Source organism: Saimiri boliviensis, chromosome 2, assembly GCF_048565385.1.
Source record: "Saimiri boliviensis isolate mSaiBol1 chromosome 2, mSaiBol1.pri, whole genome shotgun sequence".
In the NCBI taxonomy this organism is placed as follows: domain Eukaryota; kingdom Metazoa; phylum Chordata; class Mammalia; order Primates; family Cebidae; genus Saimiri; species Saimiri boliviensis.
The window spans coordinates 221,261,845-221,274,754 of NC_133450.1; the positions used below are offsets into that span (position 1 = coordinate 221,261,845).

The window sequence follows — 12,910 nt, forward strand, 5'->3', positions numbered from 1 at the left end:
TGTGTGTGTGTGTGTGTGTGTGTGTGTGTATATATATATATATATGTATATATGTTTTTTGTTTTTGAGACAGAGTTTCACTCTTGTTTCCCAGACTGGAGTGCAAAGGCATGATCTCGGCTCACTGTAACCTCTGCCTCCCGGGTTCAAGCGATTCTCCTGCCTCAGCCTCCCAAGTAGCTGAGATTACAGGCATGTGCCACCACACCTCAGCCTCCTAAAGTGCTAGGATTACAGGTTTGAGCCACCACACCTGGCCAATAATTTTTCTATTTCTTGTATAGATGGGGTTTCACCATGTTGCCCAGGATGGTCTTGAGTTCCTGGGCTCAAGTGATCCAATTCACCTGGCTTGTCTTTCCAAAGTACTGGGATTACAGGTATGAGCCAACACGCTCAGCCCTTCTTTTTTTTTTTTTTTTTTTTTTTTTTTTTGAAACAGAGTCTCACTCTGTTACCCAGGCTGGGGTGCAGTGGTGAGATCTTGACTCACTGCAACTTCCACCTCCCAGGTTCAAGTGATTCTCCTGCCTCAGCTTCCCAAGTAGATGGGACTACAGGCATGTGCCACCATACTCAGCTAATTTTTTTTTTTTTTTTTTTTTTTTTTTTTTGAGACGGAGTTTCGCTCTTGTTACCCAGGCTGGAGTGCAGTGGCGCGATTTCGGCTCACGGCAACCTCCGCCTCCTGGTTCAGGCAATTCTCCTGCCTCAGCCTCCTGAGTAGCTGGGATTACAGGCAAGCACCACCATGCCCAGCTAATGTTTTGTATTTTTAGTAGAGATGGGGTTTCACCATGTTGACCAGGATGGTCTCGATCTCTTGACCTTGTGATCCACCCGCCTCGGCCTCCCAAAGTGCTGGGATTACAGGCGTGAACCACCGTAATTTTTGTATTTTTTAGTAGAGTTGGGTTTTGCCATGTTGGCCAGGCTCGTCTCTAACTGACCTCAGGTGATCTTCCCGCCTTGGCTTCCCAAAGTGCTCAGATTACAACCACTGCTCCTATCTCTTTTTTTAAAAACAAAGATGGTGGAATATACTATTGGGTAGTTCTTTTTCCTTTTTTTTTTTTTTTACTTGACAATATATCTTGGAAATCATTTCTTCTCTATGTATACATCTATGTCTATATATATCTGCTTCATTAAAAAATTTTTTTATTTTTATTTTTTTGAGACTGGGCCTTACTCTGTTGCCCAGGCTGGAGAGCAGTGGTGCAATCTCAGCTCACTGCAATCTTCACCTCCCAGGTTCAAGAGATTCTCCTGCCTCAGCCTCCCAAGTAGCTGGGATTACAGGCACCTGCCACCACACCTAATTTTTTTTTTTTGAGACAGAGTCTTGCTCTGTCACCAGGCTGTAGTAGAGTGTCTCGATCTTGGCTCATGGGAACCTTTGCCTCCCAGGTTCAAGCAATTCTTCTGCTTCAGCCTCCCAAGTAGCTGGGATTACAGGTGTGTGCCACCACACCCAGCTAATTTTTATATTTTTAGTAGAGTAGGGTTTTCACCATTTAGTCCAGGCTAGTGTCAAACTCCTGACTTCAGGTGATCCACCTGCCTTGGCCTCCCAAAGTGCTGAGATTACAGGTGTGAGCCACCACACACAGACCCTTTTAAATTTTTTTTCTGATTTTTAATTTGTTGTTATAGCTCATGTTCCTTTGTAAGCTGCATTAATCATTTCTGGATCAAAATATGATACAATAGGTGGTATTTGGCCTAAAATGTAAAGAGGTAATTTGGAAACACTGTATTATTATGCTTTTTAAAGTTTTAGATTTTGTACCAACAAATTAAGACTAGTCAGCTTCTTATTTTTTTTTTTTTAAATTATCATTATAGAGACAGGATCTTGTTCTTTTGCCCATACTGGAGTGCAGTAGGATAGTCATAGTTCACTGCAGCCTTGAACTCTGGGCTCAAGTGATCCTTTCACCTCAGCCTCTCCAGATGCTGGGACTACAGGCACAAGCCACCACACCAGGTTAGTGTTTTTTTTGTTGTTGTTTCTTCCTGTTGTTGTTTGTAGAGACAGGATCACTGTGTTTCCTGGCTGGTCTTGAATTCCTGGCCTCAAGCAATCCTTCGCCTTCAGCCTCCCATAGTGCTGTGACAATAGACATAAGCCACTGCACCTGACCCAGGCAGCTTTTTAGAAAGGTAGAGATTGGCCGGGCGTGGTGGCTCACGCCTGTAATCCAAGTACTTTGGAGGCCAAGGCGGGTGGATCACCTGAGGTCGGGAGTTCAAGACCAGCCTGACCAACATGGTAAAACCCCGTCTTTTTTTTTTAAAAAGAAAAAAAAAGAAAGGTAGAGATTATATTTCTCATATTTAGCTTTGAAAAAGACAAAGTTCTTTGGGTTTTTTTTTTTTCTCTTTCTCCACTGCAAATGTTTGTTTATTGAATAAACATCATCATAGTATCAAAAGAAAAAAATTTATATCTCCCTATGATTTTATTATTTCAGTTATCAGTTCCTCCTTGCCAGTCTCATATGCCTGCATATTTATGCCTTGGCATAATCACTGTATGTATAATTTCATATTCTACTTTTCCTTACTAATCTTATTTTGTTATTATTTATTCATGCTATTACTATCTTTATAAATACCATACTTGTTGGATATAGAATATTGTAGTTCATTAAATTGTCCCTTTATGTTTAGTCATTTATTTATTTATTTATTTTTAATTTTTTTTTTTTTTGAGATGGAGTTTCGCTCTTGTTACCCAGGCTGGAGTGCAATGGCGCGATCTTGGCTCACCGCAACCTCCACCTCCTGGGTTCAGGCAATTCTCCTGCCTCAGCCTCCTGAGTAGCTGGGATTACAGGCACGTACCACCATGCCCAGCTAATTTTTTGTATTTTTAGTAGAGGCGGGGTTTCACCATGTTGACCAGGATGGTCTTGATCTCTTGACCTCGTGATCCACCCGCCTCGGCCTCCCAAAGTGCTGGGATTACAGGCGTGAGCCACCGCGCCCAGCTAGTCATTTATTTTTATTTAATTGATTTTAAAGATATTACAGGCCAAGCACAGTGGCATATCTGTAATCCCATCACTTTTGGAGTCCAAATGGGAAGATTGCTTGAGCCTAAGAGTTTGTGACCAGCCCGGGCAATATAGTAAGACCTTGTCTCTACCAAAGAAAAAAAAAAAAGGAAGAAAGATATTACAATGAGAAATTTTCTTCAGATAGGCCAGGCATGGTGGCTCACACCTGTAATGCCGATACTTTGGGAGTTTCAGATGGGAGCATCGCTTGAGCCTAGGAATTCAAGTGTAACCTAGGCAACATAGCAAGACCCCATCTCTATTTTTATTTAAAAAAAGAGAGAGGCCGGGCGCGGTGGCTCAAGCCTATAATCCCAGCACTTTGGGAGGCCGAGGCGGGTGGATCACGAGGTCGAGAGATCGAGACCATCCTGGTCAACATGTGAAACCCCGTCTCTACTAAAAATACAAAACAAAACTAGCTGGGCATGGTGGCACGTGCCTGTAATCCCAGCTACTTAGGAGGCTGAGGCAGGAGAATTGCCTGAACCCGGGAGGCAGAGGTTGCGGTGAGCCGAGATCAGGCCATTGCACTCCAGCCTGGGTAACAAGAGCGAAACTTCGTCTCAAAAAAAAAAAAAAGAGAGAGAAACTGGGCACAGAGGCTCATGCCTGTAATCCCAACACATTGGGAGGCCAAGGCAGGCAGATCATCTGAAGTCAGGAGTTCAAGACCAGCCTGGCCAACATGGTGAAACCCTGTCTCTATTAAAAATACAAAAATTAGCCAGGCTTGGTGGCAGGATACTTGGGAGGCTGAGGTAGAAGAATCACTTGAATCTGGGAGGCAGAGGTTGCATTGAGCTGAGATTGTGCCACTGCACTCCATCCTGGACAAACAGAGCAGGACTCCATCTCAAAAAAAGGAAATTTTCAGTAAGCAGATTTTTTTTCTTTTTAATCTTAAAATATCTTAAAATTATTATCATAAAATATATTCCCAGATGATTGCATCAGAGAGCCAATGGTGTGAACAGTAAAAAATTTTATCAGCTGGGCGCAGTGGTTCATGCCTGTAATCCCAGCACTTTGAAAGGCTGAGGCAGGAGGATCATGAAGTCAGGAGTTTGAGACCAGCCTGGCCAATGTGGTGAAACCCCATCTCTACTAAAAATACAAAAATTAGGCCGGGCGCGGTGGCTCAAGCCTGTAATCCCAGCACTTTGGGAGGCCGAGGCGGGTGGATCACAAGGTCGAGAGATCGAGACCATCCTGGTCAACATGGTGAAACCCCGTCTCTACTAAAAATACAAAAAAATTAGCTGGGCATGGTGGCACGTGCCTGTAATCCCAGCTACTCAGGAGGCTGAGGCAGGAGAATTGCCTGAGCCCAGGGGGCGGAGGTTGCGGTGAGCCGAGATCGCACCATTGCACTCCAGCCTGGGTAACAAGAGCGAAACTCCGTCTCAAAAAAAAAAAAAAAAAAAAAAAAATACAAAAATTAGCTGTTCATCGTGGTGTGCACCTGTAGTCCCAGCTACTCAGAAAGCTCAGGCAGGAGAATCGCTTGAACCCAGGAGGTGGAAGTTGCAGTGAGCCAAGATGTGCCCCTGCCTCTGGCCTGGGCAACAGATCAAGACTCCATATCAAAAAAATATTTTTTTGTTTATCATTTCCTTTTTAATTGTCATAAAATACACATAAAATGTACCATTTAGCCATTTTGAATTGTACAATCAGTGGCATTACGTACATTCACAGTATTGTGCAGTAATTACTGCTACTCATCTCCAGAACTTTCTCATTATCCTACACTGAAACTGTAGCATCTCTATTGCCATCTCCCCCCAGCTCCTGCCAACTGTCATTCTACCTCCTGTCTCTATGAATTTGACTACTCTAGATACCTCATATAAGTGGAATCATTCAGTGTTTGTCCTTTTGAGAATAGCTTATTTCACTTAGCATAATGTCTTCCAAGTTTATGGTGTAGCATGTGTTAAAAATGCCTTTCCTTTTAAAACTGAGTATTCTGTTATATATATATACTGCATTTGTTTATCTACTCATCTGTTGGTAGACACTTAGGTTCTTGGGTTGCTTCCATCTTTTAGCTATCATGAATTATGCTGCCATGAACATGTGGATACATGTATTAATATGAGTTTATTAGTTTGGGCACCTGTTTTTAATTCTTTTGAGTGTATACTCAGAAGTGTAATTACTAGATCATATGGTAATTTTAGGTTTAATTTTTTGATAAACCACCATACTTTTCTTGCAGCAGGTGTACCATTTTACATTCCCACCAGCAATGCACAAAGGTTCCCATTTCTCCATATCCTTGCAAGATTAGTTATTTTCTGTTGGTTTTTTTTTTTTTTTTTTTTTTTGAAATGGAGTCTCGATGTGTTGCCCAGATTGGAGTGCAATGGCGCAATCTCGGCTCACTGCAACCTCTGCATCCTGGGTTCAAGCGATTCTCCTGCCTCAGCCTCCCGAGTAGCTGGGATTACAGATGCACCATGCCCAGCTAATTTTTTGTAGTTTTAGTAGAGATGGGGTTTCATCGTGTTAGCCAGGATGGTCTCGACCTCCTGTCCTTGTGATCCGCCCCTCTTGGCCTCCCAAAGTGCTGAGATTACAGGTGTGAGCCACTATGCACAGCATTTTTCTTTTTTTTTTTTTTTAACATAGAAATGGTTTTTTTTTTCTTCTTCATATCTAGTAGTTCATCTTTTAAAAAGGAGGCTGAGGCAGGTGGATCACTGTGATCAGAAGTTTAGACCAGGCCGGGCTCGGTGGCTCACGCCTATAATCCCAGCACTTTGGGAGGCCAAGACGTGTCAAGAGATGGAGACCATCTCACGAGGTCAAGAGATGGAGACCATCCTGGTCAACATGGTGAAACCCCGTCTCTACTAAAATACAAAAATTAGCTGGGCATGGTGGCGCACGCCTATAGTCCCAGCTACTTGGGAGGCTAAGGCAGGAGAATTGCTTGAACCCAGGAGACGGAGGTTGTGGTGAGCCGAGATCACGCCATTGCGCTCCAGCCTGCGTAACTAAGGCAAAACTCCGTCTCAAAAAAAAGAAAAAAAGGAAGTTTAGACCAGCCTGACCAACATGCTGAAACCCCATCTCTACTAAAAATAGAAAATTAGCCGGCCTTGTTGGCGCACATCTGTAATCCCAGCTACTTGGGAGACGGAGGTTGCAGTGATCCAGGGTCCCCCCCGTTGCACTACAGCTTGGGAAACAGAGCAAGACTCAGTCTCAAAATATATATATTTTATAGTTGTTTTTGTTGTTGCCGGAAAAGGTCTAGATACTTTAAAATATATATTTTTAGCAACTGAACATCTTGGGCAAAAAAATGAACCTCAACCTAAGTGTCATATCTTTTTTTTTTTGAGACGGAGTTTCGCTCTTGTTACCCAGGCTGGAGTGCAATGGCGCAATCTCGGCTCACCGCAACCTCCGCCTTCTGGGTTCAGGCAATTCTCCTGCCTCAGCCTCCTAAGTAGCTTGGATTACAGGCATGTGCCACCATGCCCATCTACTTTTTTTTGTATTTTTAGTAGAGACGGGGTTTCACCATATTGACCAGGATGGTCTCGATTTCTTGACCTCGTGATCCACCCGCCTCGGCCTCCCAAAGTGCTGGGATTACAGGCTTGAGCCACCGCACCTGGCCTAAGTGTCATATCTTATATGAAAATTAACTCATAGTGATCATGGACTTCAGTGTAAAAAAAAACTAAGCCTTTTAGAACTGCAATATAACCAACATCTAGGGCTGGGTGAAGATTTTATTTATGTAACATTCCTGAATTAGCAGAACTATAGAGAAGGAGAATCAATTGGAGATGAGGGGTGGAGGTCGAGGTGGTGTAGCTATAAAGATAGGTATGACATAAGGGGGTTGGTGGTGATAGAACAGCTGTGTATCTTGAGTGTGGTGGTGTTTACATGAATCTACACGTGATAAAATTGCATAGAATTATACCTAAGCACAAATGAATGCCTTTAAAACTGGCTAATCTGAATAAGCTCTGTGGATTGTACCAATAGTGATTTACTGGTTTTGTTATTTTATTGTATTTATGAAGGACATTACTATTGGGGAAAACTGGGTGAAAAGTACATGGTACCTTCCTGTGTGTATTTTTGCAACTTTCTGTGAACCTTAATTATTTCAAAATTAAACATCTTTTTATTTATTTTTATTTTTAATTTTTTTCAAAATTAATTTTTTTTTTTTTTTTTTTTTTGAGACGGAGTTTCGCTCTTGTTACCCAGGCTGGAGTGCAATGGCACGGTCTCGGCTCACCGCAACCTCCGCCTCCTGGGCTCAGGCAATTCTCCTGCCTCAGCCTCCTAAGTAGCTGGGATTACAGGCATGTGCCACCACGCCCAGCTAGTTTTTGTATTTTTAGTAGAGACTGGGTTTCACCATGTTGACCAGGATGGTCTCGATCTCTTGACCTCGTGATCCACCCGCCTCGGCCTCCCAAAGTGCTGGGATTACAGGCTTGAGCCACCGCGCCCGGCCAAATTAAAAAATTTTTAAAGTATTTTGGCTGGGTGTGGTGGCTCACACCTGTAATCCCACCACTTTGGGAGGCCAAGGCAGGTGGATCACGAGGTCAGGAGTTCAAAACCCGCCTGGCCAAGATGGTGAAACCCCGTCTCTACTAAACATACAAAAAGTTAGCTGAGCATGGTGGCACAGGCTTGTGATCTCTGCTGCTTAGGAGGCTGAGGCAGGAGAATCGCTTTAATCTGGGAGGCAAAGGTGGCAGTGAGCCAAGATTGCGCCAGTGCGCTCCCCCCTGGGTGACAGAGTGAGACTGTCTCAAAATAAAAAACCAAAAAACAAAAGGTATTTTTATGAGGAGCTTCTTAGCAGCAGGTTCTAGTCTGATCCTGCCAGTATTGTGGCATGCCCTCAGACCTCTTTTCCTCAGTTTCTTTATAAATTTAATACTGGACCAAATTGCTGAGGTCCTTTTTTCTTTTTTCTTTTTCTTTTTTGAGATGGAGTTTCGCTTTTGTCCCCCAGGCTGGAGTGCAATGGCACGATCTCGACTCACTGCAACCTCTGGCTCCTGGGTTAAAATCATTCTCCTGCCGCAGCCTCTCAAGTAGCTGGGATTACAGGCACCCGCCACCATGCCTAACTAATTTTGTGTTTTTAGTAGAGACAGGGTTTCACCATCTTGGCCAGGCTGGTCTCAAACTTCTGACCTCAGGTGATCCACCCGCCTTGTCCTCCCAACGTGCTGGGATTACAAGCATGAGTCATGGTGCCCAGCCTGAGGTCATTTTCACATATAAAATTCCATAATTCTTGGCATCACCGTGCCTGGCCTAATAAATTCTTAAATGGTTTTATGTAATGGTTTGTCACATTATTTAGGAAGTTTTGCTCTTTAAGAAAGACCCAGTTTGACTTAAGCAAGGGATTGAGGGAGTATTAATTAATTCATATAACTAGGAAGTCTAGGAGTGCATTTGGAATCAGTTAGATCTAGGAAAATCTACATTCTCCATGTTTCTGCTTGACATTATTATTTTTCAAACATGTCCACTAGGATTGATACTATTTTTGACTCAGTTTAGTGACCCAAACACAGGGCTTTGCCTCTGTTTCTCAAATCTCGGTTTCATTGTTGAGATAGACCAGGCGTCCCCAAACTTTTTACACAGAGGGCCAGTTCACTGTCTTTCAGATCATTGGAGGGCCGCCACATACCGTGCTCCTCTCACTGACCACCAATGAAAGAGGTGCCCCTTCCTGAAGTGCGGCGGGGGGGCTGGATAAATGGCCTCAGTGGGGGCCGCATGCGGCCCGCAGGCCGTAGTTTGGGGACGCCTGAGATAGACTCTAGGTGGCTACTGGTAGCCCTAGACTCGCATCTTCTTAGGTTAGCATTCCCAGATAACGTCATCAGAAAAGTTCAAAGATGTCCATGTCAGGTGTGTTAAATAAAAATAAAAAAAGTGGGGTGTGTAATTCCAGCACTTTGGGAGGTCAAGGCAGGCTGAACACTTGAGCTCAGGCATTCAAATCAGGCTGGGCAACATGGGGAAACCCTGTCTCTACCAAAAACACAGAAAATTACCTGAACATGGTGGCTGGCTCATGCCTATGGTCCTAGCTACTCAGAAGGCTGAGGTGGGAGGATCCTTGAGCCTGGAAGGTCAAGGCTGCAGTGAGCCTAGATAGTGTCACTGAATTCCAGCGTGAGCGATAGAGTAAGACCCTATCTCAAAAAAACTGGAAAAAATAAAAAATAAAAAAGGCCAGGCATGATGGCTCATGCCTGTAATTGTAGCACTTTGGGAGGCCGAGGTAGGAGGCTTGCCTGTGAGAGACTAGTAGTTTGAGACCAGTCTGAGAAACATGACAAAACCCTGTCTCTGCAAAAAATACAAAAATTAGCTGGGTGTGGTGGCCTGCACCAGTAGTCCCAGCTACTTGTGAGTCTTAGGCAAGAGGATCAATTGAGGCCGGAAGGTTCAGGCTGCAGTGAGTCATGATCATGCCACTGTACTCCAGGCTGGGAGGCAGAGCGAGATCTTTTTTTTTTTTTTTTTGAGATGGGGTTTCGCTCTTGTTACCCAGGCTGGAGTGCAATGGCACGATCTCGGCTCACCGCAACCTCCGCCTCCTGGGTTCAAGCAATTCTCCTGCCTCAGCCTCCCTAGTAGCTGGGACTACAGGCGTGCGCCACCATGCCCAGCTAATTTTTGTATTTTTAGTAGAGGCTGGGTTTCACCATGTTGACCAGGATGGTCTCGATCTCTCGACCTCGTGATCCACCCGCCTCGGCCTCCCAAAGTGCTGGTATTACAGGCTTGAGCCACCGTGCCCGGCCGCGAGATCTTGTTTCAAAAAAAAAAAATTAGAGAAGTTCAGAGATGCACTCTGGCCTAACTAGAGTCATATGTTTCATTCCTCAAATCCATAGTGAACATAAGACGATAGAATGCGTTTTTTTGTTTTTTTGGGTGTTTTTTGAGACAGAGTTTCACTCTTGTTGCCCCGGCTGGAGTGCAATGGCTCGATCTCAGCTCACCACAACCTCTGCCTCCCAGGTTTAAGCAATTCTTCTGCCTTAGCTTCTCGAGTAGCTGGTATTAAAGTCATGCACCACCACACTGGGCTAATTTTTTTTTTTTTCTTTTTTTTTAAGTATAGATGGGGTTTCTCCATATTGGTCAGGTTGGTCTTGAACTCCCAACCTCAGGTGATCTGCACACCTCGGTTTCCAAAAGTGCTGGGATTGCAGGCGTCAGCCACCGTGCCGGCCTGGTTTTTCTTTTTCTTTTTTTTTTTCTTGAGAGAGTCTCATTCTGTCGCCAGGCTGGAGTGCAGTGGCGTGATCTCGGCTCACTGAAACCTCCGCCTCCCAGGTTCAAGCGATTCTCCTGCCTCAGCCTCCCAAGTAGCTGTTTTTGCATTTTTAGTAGAGACAAGGTTTCACCGTGTTGGCCAGGATGTCTCAATCTCCTGACCTTGTGATCTGCCTACCTTGGCCTCCCAAAGTGCGGGCATTACAGGTGTGAGCCAGGCTTAGCCTGACGGTAGAGTACTTTGATAGCCAGCTTTCTCCTGCAGTCAGGAGGGTGGAAGCTTAGGGATGTGGCTTGGGGATGGGATGCTCCATCCAAACCACCCCAGGACAAACGGACACTCATCAGAAGAAAAAAGGGGGAACATTTTCTGGGCAGAGTAAAGCAAGCAAGCCAGAAAAACCTAAAAAAAAAAAACCCAAAGTTACAAACATCAATTTATTAAAGAAAACAATTAAAACAAAGTTATTGTCATTCACAAAAAGCCCACCGGTTGACCTAAATTTTTTTTTTTTGCTATTGTTATTGATGGTTTTTCATAAGTTGGGATGTGGTCTTTAACTAGAAGAGATAGTACCAACTTTACCGTATTAAAAACTTAATTCTTTTTCCATTTTTTTAATTCATACAGGACAAAGATGAGTTCCAGCACACAGAATCTATGGTACTTCAGTCCTCACGGGGGATCAAAGTGGAAGGCTGCATCCGAATGTATGAACTGGTACACAGAATGAAAGGAACAGTAAGTGAACCCATGAAGTAAGGCAGGCTTGATCCTGGGAACCACATTTAGCTGCAGTTCCCCAGGGCTTAGGAATGGCCACTGTATGCTACTCATCTTCCCACCTCCGGTTTAGTTGGAGGGTAGTGTAATGTAGAGTTCAGGAATAAGTGCACTCAAGTCAAGTCTGATTTCAGATTCTGACTGTATTACTTTATATGTGACTTTGAGAAAATTACTTGGACTTTTCTGGCTTTCATTTACTTCTCCAAAATTTGTAGATCATCCAGGGTTGTTAATATAAGCTTGTACTGAGAAGATAGGACCTTAGCCTCTTTTATTTTATTTTATTTGTTTTGCTTTGTTTTGTTTTTTGAGTTGGAATTTTCGCTCTTGTTGCCCAGGATGGAGTGCAATGGTGCAATCTCGGCTCACTGCAGCCTCCGCCTTGTGGATTCAAGCGATTCTCCTGCCTCAGCCTCCCAAGTAGGATTACAGGCTCACACTACCATACCCAGCTCATTCTTTTTGTATTTACTAGAGACGGGGTTTTACCATGTTGGTCAAGCTGGTCTCTTGAGAAAATTATACTATTTTAATTAATTTATTTGATTGATTTTTTTTGTTTGTTAGTTTTTTTTTTGAAACAGAGTTTTACTGTTGTGGGCCAGGGCTGAAGTGCAATGGCGTGATCTCGGCTCACTGCAACCTCCGCCTCCCTGGTTCCAGAAATTCTCCTGCCTCAGCCTCCCAAGTAGCTGAGATTACAGGCTCCTGCCACCATTCCCAGCTAATTTTTGTATTTTTTAGTAGAGACAGCGTTTCCTCATGTTGTCCAGGCTGGTCTTGACCTCCTGACCTCAGGTGATCTACCTGCCTCAGCCTCCCAAAGTGGTGGGATTACAGGCGTGAGCCACTGCGCCCGGCTTGTATTATTTTTTTGATTAGGAAAGCAATGCATGATTTTGTAAAAATGTTTCAGGGTACAGGAATTTAGAAAACAAAAGGTTTGACCAGGTACGGTGGCTCATGCCTGTTATCCCATCACTTTGGGAGGCTGAGGCAGGTGGATCACGTGAGGTCAGGAGTTTGAGACTGGCCTGGCCAACATGGCAAAACCTCATCTCTACTAAAAATACAAAAATTAGCCAGGCGTGGTGGCACATGCCTATAATGCCGGCTACTCAGGTGGATGAGGCAGGAGAATCACTTGAACCTAGGATGCAGAGGTGTCAGTGAGCCGAGATTGTATCACTGCACTCCAGCCTGGGCAACAGAGCAAGGCATTGTCTCAAAAAAAAAAAGAGAGAGAGAGAGAGAAAACGAGTCTTCTAGCATCTTGCCTCATTGGTCATTGAGTCAGTAAATATTTGTTGAGTACCTAGGTGCTAGATGCTGTTCTAGGTCTAAATAAAATAGTAAACAAAGTAGACAGCTTATATTCTGGTGAGAGACAGAAGTAAGGAGAAATAAGTAAAATATTTGGAAGATTGTTGTAATCTGTGTGAAAGGTGGTGGTTGCTTAGAGTAGGGTGGTAGCAGTAGAGATGGTGACAAATGACTAATTTTGCTTATTTGAGTTTTTTCTTTGTTTTGTTTTGTTTTTTTTTTTTTTGAGACGGAGTTTCGCTCTTGTTACCCAGGCTGGAGTGCAATGGCGCGATCTCGGCTCACCGCAACCTTCGCCTCCTGGGCTCAGGCAATTCTCTTGCCTCAGCCTCCTGAGTAGCTGGGATTACAGGCACGCGCCACCATGCCCAGCTAATTTTTTTTTGTATTTTTAGTAGAGACGGGGTTTCACCATGTTGACCAGGATGGTCTC

At 44.0% G+C, this 12,910-nt stretch overlaps 1 protein-coding gene across 3 annotated transcripts in view; it reads left to right on the forward strand.

The window, feature by feature from the left end:
• The window catches only part of GLE1 (GLE1 RNA export mediator), a 49,082-nt gene that overhangs the window by 8,451 nt on the left and 27,721 nt on the right, over positions 1–12,910 (forward strand). For 2 of the 3 annotated variants that reach the window (XM_010351280.3, XM_010351281.3), the window contains one exon: positions 10,999–11,109. In XM_010351280.3, the coding sequence (XP_010349582.1) occupies positions 10,999–11,109 (111 nt within the window). Of the gene's footprint in view, positions 1–1,848; positions 1,991–10,998; positions 11,110–12,910 lie in introns of all 3 variants that reach the window. The other variant, XM_010351282.3, reaches the window with a different exon arrangement.